Genomic DNA, 22,354 nt, shown 5'->3' on the forward strand with positions numbered 1-22,354 from the left:
AGCAGGCCTGCCACTTGTCTGCCTGCAGCTGGTAAACCCCTGCCGTCACTCACCTAATCCCCTACTCTCTAGAACCTGAGGAGATGGAGAAAAATGGCTGGAAAATGGCCTCCATAGTGATGCTCTAGGAATTTCACCATGTCTCTATGTTCTTTACCACAGAGACTGTGGAAATTGCTAGAGCATAACCCAGACCTGACATCATATCCTCCCTAACTTTCACCCTCCACAGTCACCATCCTCAAAATCTCCCAGGCTTTGCTGAAGATATGCTGGCAACCATGCATCTAAAGCACAGGTGCTGGGATGGGTGATACAGGAGAACGTGATATGCATGGCTTAAGCCCATTGTTGAATGCCAGAACCATGCAGCCCCCATCTGGGCCTGAGGTAAAGTTGCCAGGCTGTGTCATAGAGTTTCTGGTGATTGCTAGAGAAGAAGAAGATTTGGTTTTATACGCCGACTTTCTCTACCACTTAAGGAAGCATCAAATTGTCTTACAATCACCTTCCCTTCCCGTCCCCAAAACAGAGACCCTGTGAGGTAGGTGGGGCTGAGAGAGCTCTAAGAGAGCTGTGACTACCCCAAGGTCACCCAGCTGGCCTCATGTGTAAGAGTGGGGAAACCAAAGCAGTTCACCAGATTAGCGTCCGCTGCTAATGTGGAGGAGTGGGGAATCCAGATTAGAGTCTACTGCTCCAAACCACCGCTCTTAACCACTATACCATGCTGGCTCTCCCTTGTCACTTATGGGTCGCTCTAGGAATTGCCAGGAACTCTATGGCCATAACTACCTGTAAGTGTGTGTGTGTAAAGTGCCGTCAAGTCGCAGCTGACTTATGGCGATCTCTTTTGGGGTTTTCGTGGCAAGAGACTGACAGAGGTGGTTTGCCAGTGCCTTCCTCTGCACACAGCAACCCTGGTATTCCTTGGTGGTCTCCCATCCAAATACTAACCAGGGCTGACTCTGCTTAGCTTCTGAGATCTGACAAGATCAGGCTAGCCTGGGCTATCCAGGTCTACCCAACGCCTAATTTCTCTTTTACATTTTTCTCTGCAAGATGATTGCACACACATCACTGTTTGGCCCCAGTTTCCACCCACTGATCGGCAAAGCATCGGCAGGCAAGGGCTGCAACTGGCTGGACGCCTCCCACCATAAGCGGGCAAATGGGAAACCTAGCCTGAGGTCCTGGCACTGCTGACGTTTGGCTTGTTCCCAATTGTTCCCAGTCAAGTATAGCCCTTGTCTCCCCCATGCATTTGTTTGTCAGCAAACCAACATCATCACACGTGGATGCTAGTATGGGGTGGAGGCATTTGGGGCCCTCAAAATTGTCAACCCATGGTTTAAAGTATGGCATGATAAAAAGTTATTTCAAGAGCATTTCTTGTTATTTTTAATCTCTCTTAACAACTACACAAATACTATCAACACAGATAAAATCACTATTTTTAAGCAAAAAGATTTATTCCTCTGACCTGCATTACAAAGGCCCATTGAATAACTTGTAACAATCAGTGCATCCAATCTGTGAGTAGGCCAGAAGCATGAATCCTCTTAATGGTTGATCCCCCTACCACCCAGAGGCTAGACAAACGGGGGGGGGGGGAAGGACATTAGAAAGCCATTACCTGTAAAAGCGTGCCAGGAGAGTACTCCTCTTGCTCAAGGACAAGTTTTGAGCCATACCAAAAGGCTAGTGCATAACACATGAAAATAATAAACCAAACGTAACCAGTGAAAAATCCCATGATTATTCCTTTTCTGATCCCCCAGTTTTGGGCAAAAATGAGGTTTTTGTCATATCTGCAGAGGGGAAAAATAATAGGAACATTGAAGATATGCATTTGAGGAATAATAAAAGGGAAGGAATAAAACAACCTGATCCAATGTTTGGGGGCGATGTCAGTGCAGGAGAGGAATATGTTGCACGAGCACTCTCCCAACGCAGTGGCTTAACCCTTGATATTCCATGCTCTGAATGAACTTTGCAAGCTCATTGAGTCCTGATTGACTCTCATGCTGATGCAGTTCCTATTGCAAGAATGCAGCGGGTATGGGTGGAGAGTTAGGGACTGTGCTAAAATTGATGGTACTTCAAATGCAGTGCCTAATTGGCACTTGTTATATTTGATCCCACTGTTGCCCTAGAGATAATGTGAACCCATTTGCCATACATACCTACTTCATCGTTTCAGAATTCCTCCCCCCAACCCAACAAAAGCTGAAATTGTGTCCCTCTGCCCATGATGCCAGACTGTTCCCAATGAATGCGCTGCAGTATGCTGAAAAAACATGGGGATTCTTGAGAGAGAATTATGGAATTGGCAAGTAAAGCTGGCTCTTGTTTCTACTGAAAGTGACTGGTAACGGGAATCAGGAAGCCTTCTGCAGTGGTGCAGAAGCTCCATCCTTGTGTGGGTTGGTAATTAAGAAAAAGGCCGGGGCAATTGAAACACAAAGGCACAATTTTTCACTTAAGAAAACCAGGACATGGAGACCTTAGCAAGAACAGAGTGAGACAGAATAACACAGACTCAGATGGCAGAGACAAACCTTTGTGTCGAATTTGCTGCCATGGTAACAAAACATTACACTGCCAGCAGTGAATATCCCACGTCATTCGATTTAGACTGAAACAAGATGAGATGGCAGCACACCCTTTTATTTAAAAACGGGTCTGTTCTAATCCCGTCATAGTGAGAACGGCATTTTTTAAAAAAAGGCATACTGTGCTTAACTAGGATCAATTGTATCTACAAAACTTGTATTGGGTCCAGCGGAAAGTTTCTGGGGATGGAAGTATTTCTGTCTGTGGAGCATAGGGTTGCCAGGTCCCTCTTCGCCACCGGCGCGAGGTTTTGGGAGCGGGGCCTGGGGAGGGCGGGGTTTGGGGAAGGACTTCAATGCCATAGAGTCCAATTGCCAAAGCGGCCATTTTCTCCAGGTGAACTGACCTCTATTGTCTGGAGGTCAGCTGTAATAGCAGGGAATCTCCAGCTAGTACCTGGGGGTTGGCAACCCTAGTGGAGCACAACCTTCTTGCCTCCTGCTATAAAACCGAAAATGCACCCCCTCCAAATACTGCCCTAGGAGTAGTATTTGGGGGGAGGGTATTGGGAGGTGGGAGGTGGGCAGTGGGAAGGGGGAGGTTAAAAAAGTCAGACTCGGTGGACAGCGATCATTCCAGCCCTGGAAACGCTCCACTATCTGGATGTTCCAAGGGGAAAGGGTAGACTGCCAACAAATTACAAGGACGGCTTTTGGATCAGTCCTGACCACTAGTGGTACGAGAAGAGACAGCAGGCAAACTAGGGACCTCCCTTAAGGTAGAACTGGCCAAAGGCTATCTATACAACTAAAGCTCATTTCCAGCTGTTGCAATTTAGTTATACTTGCTGCCTTTTATACCTAGACCAACAAGACATACATATAATAGCTTTGTATTATTTGCTTGCTTTAGGCGGGTGGCCCACGCTTAATATCGGAACCGACCTTTCCGCTTCTTTTCTTTCCCCTCCAAAAGCAGCCACGGTTCGGATGGACGAGAGGACTTCGTCAGCAATGGCACCAGCTTTGGCGTAAGCTTCTAATTCTCGACCCGTCAGCTTTGCCACAGCCTAAAAACCCATCAGAAGAAGTGTTACATAAGGGCGGGGGCTTTTTTTTTGCTATTATACTGAGTAGAACAAGCTCCTTCCTTTCACACCAGATAGCATAAGTTTATAAAGGGAACATTTAATTTGCGCAGGTATATATGTTGCTTACTTACAGTGCAATCCTAAGCAGTTACACTCTTCTAAGCCCATTGATTTCAATGTTTAGTATTGCACTGCTATTATTCCACTCAAAATCTTCTGTGCTCAATTGTTTCTATGAGAGAAATTCAGTTTCTGGTTGGGATATAGCGAAGTTTAAGGGTGTTTTGGGACAGCATCATTGTATTCCAATACTGAGGTCCTCTGCTCCAGGAACAGCTGTTTAACAAGGGGGGGGGGCTTCAAGTTATAAGGGGACATCTAAAGGCAAGGATAACAGAAAAGGTTGAAGGGTTGCCTTTTCTAGTGGCCAGTTCTAGAGGGGTCCCCCCCACGTTAGGGTACTGCAGCAAAACCAGCAGAAAATCTTGTGACACCATAAAGACAATGCCTAGTCATGGCTATTATGGATGTGGACCATGGCAATTGTTTATTTTCACACGAGAAGGTACAATAAAATGCAAGCCAGGAAGAGCCAGATATCAGGAACTGAGTTCTGCTTGAGATAGCCCATCTGGGCCTTCAGATACAAATGGAGGAGATGAATTCCAGTGATAAAAAAAAAACTAATCAGGGGTAGGGAGACGAGGGTTACGTATCAAAGGACTTGATTGGGAGAGCTTGGAGTGTCTCCCACAAGGGGAAGGATTCTTAACTCTGGTTTTCACCTAAGCTGTCAGAAGGTTTAAAAGGTGTAATTTTCCTTGGTTCTGGGTTCAAGTACTTTTCCTGGTTGCTGTGATCTATGCTGGGACCCAAACTCCTTTGCAAAGGGGTAGTAGGGAGTTTGGGGATCTGTTGCTTCATCTAATGTAGCTTCATCTAAGGTAACTCTACCTATTCTCTCCAGTATCAGATGAGCATGCCTATTATATTAGGTGCTGTGGAACACAGGCAGGGTGATACTGCAGTTGTCTTGTTTGTGGGCTTCCTAGAGGCACCTGATTGACCACTGTGTGAACAGACTGCTGGACTGGATGGAACTTGGTCTGATCCAGCATGGCTTTTCTTGTGTTCTTATGTCTTGTAATGTAATTCAGATATGTTTCATTTTTCTTTACTTATATCTGTATCTGCTAGGCCTGACAGCTATTTTCCATGTAGGTGCTCTAGTTTAATCTCTAGTAATAAAGCTTCTCTTCTGTTTAAGAAGGCAAACTGTGACTCAAATCTTACTCGAGCTGAACACCATTCTTACATGCTAAGGTCATGTAGGCATGGGGGGTGTTAAAGTAATTGGATGCTCTGCCCTTTGTACTCACTCAGAGGCAGCCTTACCAGGGTTCCCCAAGGCACTGGTTATGTGATAGACTGGGTTTTCTATTCTTGTGGTGGTGGCACTGAAGAGGAACATGCTTTTATATTCAGGCAAACATGCGCCATGCATGTGAGAACATGCAGACCCAGGGCGGGTTTGTTACAACACCCACACTAACTGGCTTTTATTCACTTAGATTATGTAGTCATTTGTGCTCTGCACAGTACTGTGACATATCCATCACCTTTCAATTTTCACATTGTCAAAAGAAAATCAATTTTTTCTGTTTCTGTCTGATCTCAGGGCACATAAGCCCTTTTCACATAACATAGTAGCACGCTCAGGGCAGTGCTTTGGGGCAGAGACCCAGGACCCCGGCTCATGGGCTTAACAGAAGAGGCACCCAAGCAGACTGTAGGTTTGCATTCAAAATATACATGCCCATCTAAATGGGAGCATCATAAGATCCCTAGCAGTGGCCATCCTAACCAGAGTTACATAATTCTAAGCCCAGTGACTTCAATGGATTTAGAAGGATGTAACTGTGCATAGGATTACCCTGTAAATCCAGAGCCTAAAGTTATTTTACTGCATCACTGACACAACAGTTTGAGGCGGACTGTATGTGCTGTCAGACCCCCTACCAGACTATATGTATTCAGTTTGCTCCAGTGGGGTAAAAAAAAAGAAGGAAAAAAAACCACTTGAGATTCAGTATTAACCAGTGACCTGTAGTAAACAATTTGGCAAAGTTCTGTGGAGTTGTTCTGAGTTTCTGTCATGGGCCTTTTATGCAGGGACATTTCCCCATGGTCAGACTGCTTCAGGGCTTCCTTTTTGATTATGCATACCTTTCCCACCCATCAGAGGTCACCAAGCTCTCCCTGAGTGTTTTGCCCATGTTTTCCAGATGCCGTTTTAGCCAGAATCTGGAAAATGTAGGCAAAAGACACGGGGAGAGCGAGGCAACCTCTGATGGGCAGAAAAGGCATACATAATCAAAAAGGAAGCCCCAAAGCAGTCGGCGGGGGTGACCATGGGGAAATGTCCCTGCATAAAAGCCCATGGTCACCAACTTCAAAAACTTGGCCCTAGTTCTCCTTCTCTACATTACTACTAAAAATCATATAGAAATGAACAGCATCAATTCCTCACCAGACCAATTATTCCAGCTCCAACCCCAATTAGTGGACTGACGGCAATAATGACCAAGGTCAGCTTCCAGCCACTGACAAATCCTAACAGGAATCCACAAACAAAGGTGGTGAAGCGCTGGATAAAGATCGCTACTTGGTCAGCAACAGCATCGTTTATTTTATTAACGTCACTGTGGAGAACAAGAAAAGTTGAAGAAGTGGGTACATTTTGCCTTGATAACCATTCAAAATGGTCATTTGTTTCGATGTTCTTTTCTGAGTTGGAGAAACCACGAGGAGAATTGTTCAGCTAGGTATTTCTTTGCCTGTGGTCAGTCGTTTTACTAGGCAGAAGATACACCAAAGTGATGATAGCCCCTTGGATTTCTAGGGCAGATGTTTTGTTCTGTGTATCTTCGCCCTCCAAGCTTTTACCTGATACCAGTTCAGAGATTGCACTATATTCAGACACTGGTTCACTCTACACTTTTGGAAATTTGTCTTTCCAAGTTTTAGTATTCCGTTTGGTAAGTGGGATTACAACGAGGAAGCTTTTGTACAGATACTCATCTTGCTGCTCAGGTATCGCCACTTGGTGTGGGATGTGGCTCAGTGGTTGGGCATCTGCTTTGCATGCAGAAGGTACCAAGATCAACCCGCAGCATCTTCAGTTAAAAAAGGATTAGGTGCTAGGCCACGCAAAAGACAATTGTTTGTTTGTTTAAATATTTATATTTCACCTTTCCTCATGGCTCAAGGTGGCTTACAAGTCATAGTGAAAACATTACAATTTAAAGCTACCAGGATAAAAACCCAGATCCCCTCCTCCTCACAAAAGATGCTTACAGTCTATACCCCTACTAAAAGTTCATGGTGAATAAAAGGACCTCTTGAAGCTATCTAATGATGGTGCTCCCCTCACCTCCTCAGGGAGCCCATTCCATAAAGTGGGAGCTACAAAGTAGGAAAGGCATGTGCTCTGGTTGATGCCAGGTAGCCCACCTTCAATGGGGAGGCTGAAAAGCATAGTTGGCGCATGGGGACACATAGGAGGAGACAGACCATCAGATATGTGGGTCCTAGGCTGTAAAGATCATAACTAGTACCATGAACTGGACTTGGAAACAAACTGTGATCCAATGCAGCTATTCTAAGATGGATGAAATATGTTCACACATGAACACATGAAGCTGCCTTATACTGAATCAGACCCTTGGTCCATCAAAGTCAGTATTGTCTACTCAGACTGGCAGCAGCTCTCCAGGGTCTCAGGCTGAGGTCTTTCACATCACCTACTTGACTGGGCCCTTTAACTGGAGATGCTGGGGATTGAAACTGGGACCTTCCGCGTGCCAAGCAGGTGCTCTACCACTGAGCCACTGTCCCTCCTCTCCAATGTTCCCATTGGCTAGCCCCTTACAATAATTAAGCTGCTGCATTCTGAACAAACTGCAGGTTCTGGGTTGTCTTCAAGGAATGCTCTCTTCACTCTGAGACCTTGGAGACCCACTGCCAGTAACAGTAGATAATACTGGCCTTTGTTTGTTTGTTTGTTTCTCACCTATAAGAATACCCAAGGTAGCTAACAGACATAAAACATCCTAATATGACACAAAATCAAATAAGTCTATCAGTCATTAAAAACAAACAAACAGGTTCCAACACCTTTTACAGGTTAGCTGCTAGGGGTTGGGGCTGAGCAGGTGAGAAAGTTCAACCCTGGGTGGCTAATTCACCTCAATGACCCTGATAGATCAAAAGTCTGACTCAGTATTAGGCAACCTCATGTATGTGTTCCCTATGTGGGAAATGGCCCAATGGAAAGGAAAAATATCCAAGTATCTTATTCATTGTGCGTTTCCACCCTCTTGTTACCCACTGGGCTGTGGCTGACCTTCCCTCCAACTCTAGAGCCTCTTATTGACATATAGTGGCCTTTTTGACCTTTGTATACAGAAACAAAGTCATGGTTTTAAGGCAAAAAGCCGGCCAGCAGCACTATCTTTTTCTCCTTTGGTATCTATTCACAGTTGCTGTCTACACCTGCTTAGCTACAAGACTGGTCTTGACAACAGCTGCATTTTACTCGCTGCCTAGTGGACTGATTGGCCTTGTATACAGTCAAATTCCAGTCCAACTCTGGTAAAACCTCTGGTTAACAGTAGTTTTTTCTTCTACCTTACGCACACTGTTTTTTTCATGCTATGTCTCTCCCCCACCAAAGTATGCCAGCATGCACTGCCTGGAATTGATATTTCAGATTACTCACTCAGAAATTCGTGTATTGAGTTCCCCCACTGATGTACAATCAAACCAGCCTATATCCATCCTCATTACTTTCCTGAAATAGGCTTTTCTGATTTTCTGTATCTGTCGAGCAGCCGCTGTTACCCATAAGCAAATCTGAAAGAAAACAGTGGGGAGGGGGAGAAAGGGTGGGGAAAAAACACAATTAAAAGGGGGGGACAGCTTCCCATCAACTGCTAAAAGGTATAATTGAAAGTGACAGTGGAACCAGCTGAATATCATATATCCCAGTTCCCAGTCTATCTGCCATTGATTTTATGTCTTCCATGATGATACCTCTGCACTTGTTTTATAAATGGATTAAAGAATCTTCCTCAGTTATACTACATTGGCAGATATACCTAGGACATTTATAGAATTATATCCCATCAATATATTTAATTCTCAGTGTTGCCCCATCTGTGGAGACATAAATCCGGAGACTGGGGACATGGACAGACCAGACAGGTCTTTCTACAAACCTGGCTTCTGATTCTAAGGAAATATCTTATACTAGTGGTATTCACTTGCAGCGTATCGCAGAGTCCACATTTGCAGTTTCCATCATCCAAAAGAGACATGTTATCACTGTATGTCCACAGACAAGTGGACTAGAGTGAATGAACAAGTGCTCTATGGAGGGTTCTCATAGGTTCAACCAGTCAAGAGCCTGTTACTATATAGGTTCATGCAGAAGTAGCACCTCAGATATTTAAGAGGCAGAGGAAGATGGTACCGACTTTCCATATTTCTAACTGGTCTTCTATATCTGCTTGTTGCAAGTTAGTTGTATCTTGTCCTGCATAAGAACCTTTGTTTATATCACGAGTCCAGTGTACAGAGAACCACCCATTACCAAATGTACAGTCTCCCACCCATTACCAAAATCCAACCCAGACATTATTTGAAAGCAAGTCAAATGGGCTCCCAGAGTAACCCTGGAATGTTGTCCCTCTAATTCCCCCAGACCACCCAGTGGCTCTGATATGGTGAGGAAACAATAGTTAAGTGCTGGTTCCATATTAAGGATTGTATTAGGGTACTGATTATATGATGTATGAACAATCATTTACATTATTTTTCTGTAATGGAAAATAATATGGGTAAGGGAATACTGACTTGGAGATATCCAAGAAAAAGAACTGCACAGCCGATTCCTGCATAGTAACTGGCAAACAAAGTCATTTCCTTTTCAATATCCAGCAATCTATTTAAAAAAGAGAGAGAGAGAGCATTAAATAGCATTGTTACCAATTCCCAAGAATCCTCTTGTGTCTAGGAACAGGAATGAAAACCAATGATTTTTTAACACAAAAACAAATGGAACCCTTTATCCTTATCTTTACCTATGTCCATATTATTCTTTCACTCCATAAATGTTTCGGTATGGATTTAGAGGAGATGGAAGAGTACAAGATGAGGGGATTAATGAAAACATACGCACCTTTTTCAGCCATTATGTTTCTGGTGCTCCGGTCTGGTGTACTGGGAGAGAGCACTATGCATGGTCACCATTTTGTGCATAAATAGGCAATGCACGCATTTTCCAGCTGCAGAGCAGACAAATTCGGGGTTTCACGTAGCAGGTATGTGCATTGCCCAGCACACAGAAAATGGTGATTGCATGTACCACATTCTTCCAGTGTACAAGATAGGAGCACCAGAAATGTAATATCTGGACACAACTGGGAGACTATCAGATACAACACATTTTCCATAGGACAGAGATGCGAACTGGCCTTTGCTTGTAGCCTGAGTCCCTAAGTGAGCTGGGCCAGCAGATCCAGGACTAGCCTGGGATGTGGTGTGGAGCACTTTTTTGAGTTTGTTTTTGTCCTGTTTGTGGATTTAAATTGTATATTTGTCTTTCACATTTTGTAAGCCAGTTAGGTCCCCACTGGGGGGGAAAGTGGGATAAAAATGCTAAAATAGTTCTATTGGACTTGTAATCCACCTTGAGTCCCAGTGAGAAAGGCAGACTATAAATGAAAATAATAACAATAAAATAATAACTTTCTTCATGGCACTTTTCAAGTTGTATAAAAACATCTGCAAAGAATTGCAGTTTTCAGATGTTAACAGAAACTCATGTTGTTAAGGGTTTCACAGCTTCATGAGATGGTGATTCAATTCTGTTTAAGCACTTATGACTTCAGGGATTAAAAGACAGACAGACCCAATCCCCCTAAAGGTTAAAACTGAGTATTGGAATGTGAGTAAGGACGGCTTGAAATGTGGGCTGGCTCCACACTGTAGCTACTCTTCCTCATCTATGTATCTATTGGTTCGATACACCTTGTTGAGCTTAGGTGATGAGTTACCCCAAGGAACAGAAGAGAGCCCTTTCAAATGATACGCTACTAGTTAAGAAAACAGGCAGTAATACATGGAGCATTCACGTAGACTCAAGTCCAGATAAAATTATTCCTGACTGAGACCTACTGTGATCAAAGGACCCACTCCACTACTGTTGATTTAAATTGCTCTTTAGCTGGATTAGGTCTCAGAGAACCAAAAAAAAAATCAATTTAGGTGAGCTCTGTGTACATAAAAATCGCCCTGACATTTAGTTCAATTGTCTTTAGCCCTTAAACTAGAGCAGAGGTGTAGAACTCAATTGTTACAAGGGCCGGATATGACATGAATGTCACTCGGTTGGGCCGGGCTGAGCCTTGCCGGCCCAGATTGAGAATGGTTGGGATGGCTGTCTGAGATGACTCCTGGGCCGCATAAGAGCTCTCAAGGGGCCGAATCCGGCCCTCGGGCCTTATGTTTGAAACCCCTGAACTAGAGTCTTCTGCAATTACCAATTTACGAATTGCAACCTCAGAAACCAAAGGGATCCTTAATACACTTCGAAGCATCGTGGTGGGGAGAGTACATGCTATAGTTCCAAATGTCAAAAAATCAGGATTTGCTGCAAGACAGGGCAAGTCAGAGAGGGGAGACTATGGAATCTCAGTTTTGACCCCTGCTGGCTAAAGCTGACAGCTAGCTGAGCATAAGCTGATTGGAGCAGAGGAGGATTAAGATATGTGTCTATGAAAGCAAGCAATTATCAGCAGATGAGAAAGTAGCAACACCTCCAGTTCTGGAAAGTCTGGGGTCAGCTTTCCAAAGCTTGGAAGCTAAGCAGGGTTGGCCAGGGTTAGTATTTGGATAGAAGAACCACCAAGGAAGATGACTATTGCTACACAGAGGCAGGAAATGGCTAACAACCTCTGCTCATCTCTTGCCTCGAAAACCCCTGGAGGGGTCACCATGAGGGATGGCACTTCATTATATAATTATTATTAGTAGGGTTGCCAACCTCCCGGTACTATCAAAAATATGTTAGCACATAGGCTCATTCAATAACATCAACCACTTACTGTGTATTCAATTTTATATTTTTCTTAAACAGAATCAATCAATCACAACAAAAATTCTATTGCCTGACTATCTGACTAAACCTAAATGTATTGTGACATCAAAATTGTTACAGCTCAAGATTGATACAAACGTTCTAAAGGATTGATACAAACGTTACAAAATAGTAGAAACGAGTTCTGCATGCAAATGCAGTAAAAATAAAAGTCCATTAAGAAATGAAACCAAGGACATCGTCCTATAAAGTAAACATCTCCCAAGCTGGAGAAAATTAGTCAGTGCGAATCAGCAGTTGCCCATATGGTCCAAGATATGGGAAGGGAACCTCCTGGGCTGGAGATGGCAAGGACATGTGGTCAATCCCAGATTACATGTTTCAAACTTTCTTCAGCTTGCCAGTTAGCATTTATTTTTCCTTAGGAATAAGACTGCTCTTCCACACTCTGAGTCAATTTAATTTAGTTGTTCTGTACAATCACGCATTGTGCTGCTAGTCTGGCTGCTGCTCTGTGCGCATACTTTGCTGTGTCAATTGTTCTGACGGGTGGAATCCTCCCGGTACTAGCTGGAGATCTCCTGCTACTACAACTGATCTCCAGCCTATATAGATCAGTTCACCTGGAGAAAATGGACACTTTGGCAAATTGGTGGCAAATAAAAGATTGCAAATCCAATGTCCATTTGGTTCAGTACAACAATAAAAAGTAACTGGAAGCAGGACTACAGAATGACTTGAGAGTCCAACTGGGCCGGCTCCCTTGCAAGCGATGGCAGCCAATGCTACTTAATGACACTGAAGAAACAAAACGATACGCACGCTTACCCACAGCTTATCGATGTGTCGCTTTCATTTTGCAGATAGGAACCATTGATCCACACTACAGTGTTATTCACGCATGTTTTGTTTGGGTCTCCCAGCTCTTGCTTCTCGATGTCGTATTGTATAAATGTGTCCGTCATGGCCCCAAAGACAAGCAGCATGCCTGGCTGGGCTGCTCCGTGAAGAATAGCACAGATGCTACCCAAAGCCATCATCATCATCTCGGATAGCGAAGCAAATTTAAACTAATGGGGGGGGGAGGGGAAGATACAGAGAGATCACAAGTAATTTTTTGCATTATTTATTGATGCATTAATGGACTATTTATGTCTGCCCCCTAAAACATAACACAGGGCTCCAGAATTCTTGTAAATATAACTCTTGTAAATATAGAGTTACAACAGCACACACCTATAGGTCAATAGTTCAGAAAATGGGTGAACATATATATGTAACAGGAACAGAGTGGGTTCAATGCAGTTATTCACAGAAGGGTTCGATGCAATTATTTTCACTATGCTCCTAAGCAGCGTTAAACACTTCTAAATCCAATGAAGTCTCCCTGGGATTGTATTGTCACACAGTGTATGAGTAATACTAAAAACCAATAATTTTATTACCAGCTGGAAGAAGCCAATTCGAATAGCATCCTTTTTCTTGTCTGATGCCCTTTGAAGAAAACAAAATGCCCGGAATTATAAGGTTTCGTTTTCTGTTTCAGATAGGTTATCTCTAGTTGTCCCTGATGATGGGATTTCTTCATGGGACTAAATCTAGTCACTACCAGCCCTGGTCTCCTCTCTAGGGTTGTCAGTTCCAAATTGGGAAATACCTGGAGATTTCTGGGGCAGGGCCTGAGGAGGGCGGGGTTTGGGCAGAGAAGGGACTTCAATGCCATAGAGTCCAATTGCCAAAGCGGCCAGTTTCTCTAGGTGAACTGATCTCTATCGGCTGGAGATCAGTTGTAATAGCACGAGATCTCCAGCTAGTACCTGGAGGTTGGCAACCCTAATCCAGCAGGATGATGTGTCCAGTGAAAAATGGGGGTATGTTAGGGACAAGAAAAGGGGTTTGCAAAGCATGAAGTGTCTAGGTCTGGAAGGATGCACTAGTTAGAAAGAGGTACCTTCAGAGGTATCATAATTTTGTATCTTTGGAATCACCTGTCAAATAAATCTCAGCATTCCTACCAGTGAGCAAGAAGACTGACTTACTTGTCATCCTTTGCATTATCCACTGAAGCACTCTCCTTTTCATTATAGAAATACCTGTAAAAGTCAAGAGATTCCTATGTGATCTTTCTTACTGTGTCTGATTCTGTGGACTGCATTGCCTCTTGATTTTTAACCTGCCCTCCCTTTAAGGACCTCAAGGCAGCAAACTTGGCTTTCCCCTTCCCATTTTGTCCTCATCCTAGGATACAGGTTAGATGAGACCAAAGAGATAGTCCAAGGATATACTGATGTTGGCAAGGTCCTAGTCCACCACACTGTCCTAGTCCACCACACTGTCTGTCACACTTGGTTTATCCATCAAATCTAAGTATTATCTTGGAGCTATAGTATGTCAAGCCAAACTCTTTATGCAGGGGTGTGTGTAGTGGTTAGAATGTCAAAACTGGAGATGCACTGGTTCAGATCTTCACTGGGACACCTTGGAGGTGGGGGAGTCAAGGTAGGGGGAATAAAATGTACAGAGAGAAAAGCACATAGCCTACCGTGAGCAGGATAAAATGTAACAGAAGGGCAGGATAAAATGTAACAGACTGGTATTCACCGAATTATTGTTTTGAATTGTTGGGCATTTTCAAGAAGTCCAACAAAGGGGTACAGGACAGAGTTGAGCCAAGGTAAGACATTACAACAGAGGAACGTAGCTGGAATCGTACTCCACAGCAGCAGTTTTCAAATCCAACTATGTACCAAGGAGTCATAGAATTCCTCAGGAACTTGGGGAGAGGTTCTCACTAAGAATTTCCTTCATTGTGTAGGGGGTTGGACTAGATGACCCTGGTGGTCCCTTCCAACTCTAAGATTCTATGATTCTGTGAAGAAAATCAGTTGATACAAAGGCTTCTCTGAACAAGAGCTTGCCCATCACTCCTGATATTTGCCTGGAATGTACAAGTGCAGATGAATCTTGGTGCACACTCCCAGTATACAGAAAACCCTCCTGGCCTAGACAAGAGGTGTAACGTTAGGACAGCCATCTGCAGGGATCCAAAACAACAAACACATTGTGACAGCATATGAAAATGATATACCAGGTACTTTATGAAAATAAACTGATCGTATAGCGTAGTAAATTTAAGTTTTCTTTTGCAGTTAAAAGTGCATTTCTCCTATTTCGGCAATAAGGATATAGGGGGAGTTCCCTTGAAATGTAGAATAGGTAGCAATCCTGCCTATAAAGTGCGGGACACGGAAGCTTGGTTTCTCTCACAGCCAATTACAAAGCAGCATGTAAAGAGGCGGGGAGTCAAATACTTCCTGCTTCCTCGGAGCTCTTTCTGAGCAGAAGAAAGGCTTTTTAAAACTGAGGCTTGGATTTCTCCCCACACACCCCTCCTTTCAGATTGCTTTGTTTTTTGTTGTTAAAATTCTTTTTTATGTAGCAGTTGGGTTTGGGGGGTGCGGATTTTCTCACAGAGTAACCACTACAAAGAAAGCCAATTACAAAGCAGCATTTAAAGGGGCATGGACTTGATTTTGAGACTGCTGGAGCATAAATTCCCAACAGGTAAGCGTAGGTCCAGCGAGCAACGAACCTCAGGTAAATCTCCCATGCATAAACGACCTCTGTCTAGTCTCAACTTACAGGCGTCTGAATCAAGAGGGCCTCAGCTGAAGATGCCGGCAGGTTCCCTGTGCTATGCTCTCCCAGTTGGTGACTCCACAGGAGACTCCATTTAAAGTCTAATTTCTATTCCAGTGTTTGCTTTGAATCAAAATTTGGCGACAGCCAATTTTAAACCAAACCATTAAAAATGTTACAGAACTCAATTTCAATGAGTGATCTCTGCTCTCTCTTCCAACATATGGGGCATAGATCCTCAAAACTCTGCTTCCACCTTGTAGATTATCCCCATCAACAGCCTACTGGGTAAAGTAGCCAACTTTCTACTTTGAGTGGGCTGTTTTAAATATTATAGCTCATATTTGGTTTCCCTGAGTTTTGTTATAAAAGTGTGTGTGTTTTCTTTGCAACCTGTTTAATAGTTTTCTGCGTACAGTCAACATCAACTGGTTTGCTGAAAGTCAATTTCATATTTTGGAGAGAAAGCCACCAGCGTGGGGAAAATCTGCACATAGAATTGTTAATCAAACACCACCATGAGCTTGTGAATAGCTGCCGCCTGAATAATAATAAGGGTTGGTTGAAATTGTGGCATTTTTCTCTTTCTTTGTTGTGTTAATTATTGTGATGGGTTCTGAATGTTCGCTTCACTGACATCAGTTGCATAACATTATCGTTTAGGAAATTGCAGTACATGGCTGTGGTTTTCAATATCACAAACTCATCAGTGCTAACAGAATACAAAATACATTTGCCAAAAATACAGCCAAGTACTGAGTCTGTAAATCAGTGAATGTCTACATTACTTACTCTGGCTTGCTGATGCCATTACCTGTTGAGAAATATAAATGCATCCTTTTGTTAACAGTAAAAACAAGTATATATCAGTTCTCAATTACGTGCAATCAGATGTAAATGCACATCATACATATGTAGAAGCAATACTTGGAGAATCATTCCCCAGAGCAGCAGTGGGAGAAAAATAAACAAAAAATTGACATCAAGCTGACAGCGAATGATCACTTCCAGGAAAACCTGAAAGTGACATCAGTCCTCTCTAGGAAGCTCTATGATGAAACATGTCACTGCCAGTGCCCCCCGCCAAGTCCCTGCCCTCCATCTGCAACTGGTTGCCAGACCATGCCTGGCAAACCTATTCCACACAAATAAATCGTAAATGGGATCCAGTCCCATATGTGCATGTCATTCAGATCTCCCTGTGTATCTTAAACCTACTGCTCCTTGCCCATCTATGCTGCTTTCAGTCCTTTTCCCACTAAGGTCTATATTAATAGATATATTCATGTATTCATAAACAGAGTCTTCCAAGCAGGCTGTGCATGGGTGCCTAGTAGGGTTGCCAGGTCCCTCTTCGCCATTGGCGGGAGGTAGAGCATAGAGAGAGAGGTGGTCTCACAGATACAAGCCTCCAAGGCCATGAAGGGCTTTGTATGTGATAGAACAAGAAAAAGAAGAAGAGTTGGTTTTTATATGCCGACTTTCTCTACCACTCAAGACTCAAACCAGCTTGCAATCACCTTCCCTTCCCATCCCCACAACAGACACGCTGTGAGGTAGGTGGGGCTGAGAGAGCTCTAAGAGAGCTGTGACTAGCTCAAGGTCACGCCACAGGCTTCATGTGTAGGATTGGGGAGACAAATCCAGTTCACCAGATTATCTCAGCCACTCATGTGGAGGAGTGGGGAAGCAAACCCGGTTCTCCAGATCATACTCCACCGCTCCAAACCACCGCTCTTAACCACTACACCATGCTAGCCAATACCTTAAATACCTGGATATTTTGTGGGCGGGGCCTGAGAAGGGCAGGGTTTGGGGAGGGGAGGGACTTCAAATCCATATAGTCCAATTGCCAAAGAGGCCATTTTCTCTGTCGCCTGGAGATCTGTTGTAATAGCAGGAGATCTCCAAATGCACAGGCCAAGCAGAAAGGAGCAGGGCTAGGAAAGGGGTGCAGCAGAGCAAGTGGCAAAGAAACGAGGAAAATGGATGCCGGTCTACCCATTCAAATGCCGCTTGCTGCTGCTGCTGCTGCTGCTGCTGCTGCTGTGGCGGGGAGCATTTCCTAACCAACCCTTCCCTGTGCAGAAGCACCCTATCATTTCTAGGGTTGCCAGGTCCCTCTTTGCCACCAGTGGGAGGTTTTTTGGATGGAGTCAGAGGAGGGTGAGGTTTGGGGAGGGGACGGACTTCAATGCCATAGAGTCCAATTGCCAAAGTGACCATTTTCTCCAGGTGGACTGATCTCTGTCGCCTGGAGATCAGTTATAATTGTGGGAGATCTCCAGCTAGTATCTGGAGGTTGGCAACCCTATTCATTCAACAATGCTGACAGTTACTTTTTTCAGACATGGCTGATTCTTGTATTACACAATTTATTTTATTTTTAATTGCAGTGGCACATGAACAAATTGCTATGCATTTCCTGTGAGAAAGCACAAACTAGGACTTCCGTTAGGGACGCTGAGCTGAGCACCACGTCTCTTGGGGGCTCCCAAGGGAACCAAGATTCGTTCGAATCTGGGGTGTAATCCTGACCCCTACCCAATCCTAAATAGTGGATTGGGAAACAGGATTTCCCCTGCTGCCCACGAAGTGCGGTTTGACCCCCAGTTTTGCTGAGAGAGCCATTGGACGACTTTCAGAATTCTGGATGAGGTCCCGCCTGGCCTGAGGGGAAACCATTGCCGCGAACGTCCCTCTGGAATTAGGCTCGGCTCTCCCCTACCTATTACCATCTAAGCAACGATACATAAGCAAGAATACCTACTTTTCTAAAATCTGAGTAGGTAACAAGAACTCTTTTGTTTTACCTGGAATTGGAAGTTCTGAAGGAGTGGAAAAAATATCTATAGAATCCGAATCTCCCCATCTGAGTTTTGGATGACTCTTTGACATTTAAAAACATTGGATAAGCCGGCAGGATCTTAATCAAATTGATCAGTGGATAGACATAACAACTGGGACCTTTTGAATGACGTTATAGCCACCAATCAGAAACTCAGAAGTGTAAAGGGGAGGGACAAGCAGATTCCCCCCCACTTCCGGGAGGAGGCTTTTCTGAGTAAACAAATTTTCAAGCCACGTTTTATCCGGAAGCATCAGCTATCGTCTGCCATCGCGAGAATACTATGGGATTTGAGACCGGATGTGTGGCCCCACTGTGTAACTGGCAAATACTTCCCTTGTTCCTAGGCAAAAGGAAGGAACGGCAGGCGTGCGACCTTATATCCTGTCCCCGTAACACCACTTTACAACTCACAACGTATACTTGTCCGTATTTTACAAATTAAACCTCAACAAACTACCAGAAGTAGCAACCATGGAAAGTGAGACTAAATTCATGGATCGACTAGTCTCTCTGACAAACAATATCTACGAACTTGTCTATCGGAAACTGGATGTAATTTCGGGAGATCTCAAGGATATAAAAGACCGAATTATGACAATGAGATCAGAGATAAGAGAAGGAAGCTCCCCAAACAACAAACCATTAAAAGAAGAATTAAATTCTGTAAAGGAGATGGAGAGCTATGAAGGACTACCAAAGGATATACATCTGCAAGAAGAAATTGAACCAACCCAATTGACAACCATGGATATGAACATAAGAGACTTTGACTTTTGTTTGTATGAGTTACCTGATGAACTTTTTAAAGTCAACTGGGAGAATTTAAAAGGGCAAAAAGCTGGAAATACCAGGATTTTTCTTCTCGCCTTAGGGATGGAAGAAAACATGCTGCAGATTTACTATCCCCCATCAATTTTCATAGAGGGAATTGCACTAACAACTTCCATGGATGCCCTTTGACGTTTAAAGCTACTGGGAAAAAGAGGAAGATGCTGGAAATTTAAGATAAAGAGACGGGGTTTAGTCTTTCTCAGGATTTAATTAAAAAGGACTGATTAAATGGCTTGGCTCTGACAAAAACAGAATAATTAATGGCATTAACATAACTGATACTTATTAGATATGTGGGAGAAATGGAGGAATCATAATGATATTCATTCTCAAAGGAAGTTAAAATGATACTTATTATTTAATCCGTTTTTTATTATAAAATAGTGCTTTTTATTTCTGTTCTTTCTTTTTTATTTTTCTTTATTTGAATATAGATAAATGAAATAGTAAATACTTAGATTATGAGTAATGTTAAATAAACCAAAAAAAATCTTATAAACGTTTGTAACAATATTAGGATTAGAATCTTAAACAAAGGAGATTACAAATAAATTGCAAGATTGAGGGAGGTGTAGGGGAAGTCTTTATATTTTATTTTTTATCTATATATGTATGTATTTTCAACAATTGTTTATTAGAATTTATACTCTGATGTTTACCTATATTGATTGTTGAATACTTTGTCTAAGTATAGAAAAATAATAATAATTTTTTTTTTAAAAAAGAAAGAAAGCACAAACTAAATTTTTTTTGTGCCGACGTGTTATATGGCAACTTCAGCAAGTTCTTCCAGCCACTTACTGGAGTTGTTGGTTTAGGCTTGGAATAAAGCTCACGCTTTCTCAAAACATCAGCCTATAATGAGGCAAAGATATGTGCATTTAAGAAGTTCTCTCTGTCATATTTATGAAGCCGAGTGTGATTAAAATGCAGAGTATCTTACGTGATCCATCTGACTCAAAAGCATAGTTGTCTTCTCCAATTTTCTTAATGCTGCACAAAGTAACTGGTTCAGGCATGATCTGCTTCTTTAATTTTCTGCGAAAAGTAAAAATAAATGTGAATTTTCCAGTATGTGACAATATTATACAGCCCAGACACTCTTCCATTCATTGAACCAAGTGGATTATCCAGCATATTGGAGAGAGCCCAAATTTTAACTGTACAAATGCAGTGAACTCAGTTCAAATAAAAGCAAACTTATCTGTCTGGCCCCTTAGGAGGTAAGGATCAGGAGGTAAAGTTGTGGTGAAACAGGAAGAGAACCCTGCAAAATCTGGTTAGGCCATTTATGCATAGAAAGGTTTGCGTTGGATTTGCTGCTCTATAGATGCACATCTTCCCCATCCGAATTCTCAACACTCTACATGGGGGCTTATTTTTGAGTTTTCAGAATTTGGATGGGGAAAATGTGCATCGAGAGAGCAGCAAATCCAAGGCAAAACCTCCCATGCATAAACGGCCTTATTAGTGAAGACTGGCGGAAATTTCTGGGATTTGGTTGATCTCCACAGAAAAATCTTTGTCAGACGAGTTCTGAAATTTACTGGCTGAGGCACAAGAAAGGGAACAGTAGGATTGCCAGGTCCCTCTTTGCCACCATCAGGAGGTTTTGGGGGCGGAGCCCGAGGAAGGTGGGGTTTGGGGAGGGGAGGGACTTCAATGCCATAGAGTCCAATTGGCAAAGCGGCCATTTTCTCCAGGGGAACTGATCTCTATCGGCTGGAGATCAGTTGTAATAGCAGGAGATCTCCAGCTGCTACCTGGAAGTTGGCAACCCTAGGGAACAATGACATTGCAAAATCCACCTCAGCCAGGGCAAATCTCAGGGAGACCGAACTGGGGAGGTCCAATGGGCGCAGTTTGAGGCACTTCCATTTTTGCTGAAGGGGATGTCATCCACTGCTGAATTGAAAACAAACAAGAAATGTTGCTTTTCTAAACCCCCCATCTCATTACTTAGATTGAAACTGTCATGTCACAGAAACCTTTAAAAGTAAAATTAGGTAAGGCTGTGTACCCATTGACAAGGTGGGTTGAGCAAACTCCAAAAACGTGTAAACAAATAACAATAAAATATATTAAACAGTAAGCAACACAACAAGATAAAAATAGTTTCTCCAATTCCAAATAGCCATTAAACCAATGTATATAAGAAATAAAAGGATCTATCAATATGACACATATTTATCACTGAACTAGTTTATCAAGAGCAACCAACAGGAGTTTGTCACATACTAAATTAAACCAGAACACCAAATACATTTTCGGCTTTCCTCTTTCTCAGAAGTATAAATGTACTACACATTACAAGTCATTAATGTTTTCTTTATTTATATACTGGTCGTGGACTGTAATAATAAAGAACTTGAACACATTACAAGTAACAATTTATCACAAGCTACAAATTCTGATTAGGTACAAATGACGTCAAGCATGTACTATAAACTATAAATCTCCAACTATCTCATGTTTCATAGAAGTCTTCTAATGAAAAACAAACATTGCACATTTTCAGTCAGGCTGGAAATTGGAGGGATTCTTGAAATCTGCAAGCTAGAAATGTGAAGCTTTCTTGAAGTCTTGCATCTACATATGAGATATTAGGCATGAAACTGAATCAGTAGATCAATATTTGTGTGTGGAATCAAACAACATCTTCGATAGACTAGGGAAATATTCTGCTCCACACATAAATATTGATCTATTGAGAAGACTCACATCTGTTCTCTCTTGAACTCTACATTAGCCAGGGTGCCGATTTGTCCAGTCTGTGAGGGATACCTTGTGGTGTGTCCAATCTGAGGGTATGGACAGGATTCTTGGACGTTTGAGACCTACCACCTGTTTGTATGACCCTTACCCCTCCTGGCTCCTTAAATCTGCAGGGAGGATGCCTACAGACTGGTTCCAGGAGACAATAAACGCCTCCCTGAGAGTGGGGATGGTTGCCCCTGCCTTGAAGCAGGCAGCGGGGCATCTATCTCTAAAGACACCTTCTCTGGACCCAGGAGAGTTGAATAACTACCACCCAGTCTCAAACATACCATTCTTGAGTAAGGTGATTGAATGAATGGTGGCCGGGCAACTTCAAGGATTCCTGAACAACGCGGATTTGATTTCAGGCCTGGTAATGGGGCTGAAATGGACTTTGTCACCCTGGTGTATGGCCTGCACCAGGAAATGGGACAGGGGAGTGTGACCCTGTAATTCTCCTGGACCTCTC

The 22,354-nt window shown here is 43.0% G+C and overlaps 1 protein-coding gene across 1 annotated transcript in view; it reads right to left on the reverse strand.

Annotated features, from left to right (window-relative positions):
* Nucleotides 1–20,147, reverse strand: part of ABCB11 (ATP binding cassette subfamily B member 11) — a 47,524-nt gene extending 27,377 nt beyond the window's left edge. Inside the window, exons 1-10 of the mRNA XM_056861099.1 lie at nucleotides 20,072–20,147; nucleotides 16,239–16,260; nucleotides 13,847–13,900; nucleotides 13,253–13,301; nucleotides 12,636–12,877; nucleotides 9,563–9,650; nucleotides 8,427–8,560; nucleotides 6,177–6,348; nucleotides 3,501–3,625; nucleotides 1,637–1,811 (exon numbers count right to left, since the gene is read on the reverse strand). Coding sequence (XP_056717077.1) covers nucleotides 1,637–1,811; nucleotides 3,501–3,625; nucleotides 6,177–6,348; nucleotides 8,427–8,560; nucleotides 9,563–9,650; nucleotides 12,636–12,877; nucleotides 13,253–13,301; nucleotides 13,847–13,900; nucleotides 16,239–16,260; nucleotides 20,072–20,147 — 1,137 coding nt within the window. The remainder of the gene's footprint in view (nucleotides 1–1,636; nucleotides 1,812–3,500; nucleotides 3,626–6,176; nucleotides 6,349–8,426; nucleotides 8,561–9,562; nucleotides 9,651–12,635; nucleotides 12,878–13,252; nucleotides 13,302–13,846; nucleotides 13,901–16,238; nucleotides 16,261–20,071) is intronic.
* Between the last annotated feature and the right edge of the window lie 2,207 nt (nucleotides 20,148–22,354).

This window comes from Euleptes europaea, chromosome 15, assembly GCF_029931775.1.
Source record: "Euleptes europaea isolate rEulEur1 chromosome 15, rEulEur1.hap1, whole genome shotgun sequence".
In the NCBI taxonomy this organism is placed as follows: domain Eukaryota; kingdom Metazoa; phylum Chordata; class Lepidosauria; order Squamata; family Sphaerodactylidae; genus Euleptes; species Euleptes europaea.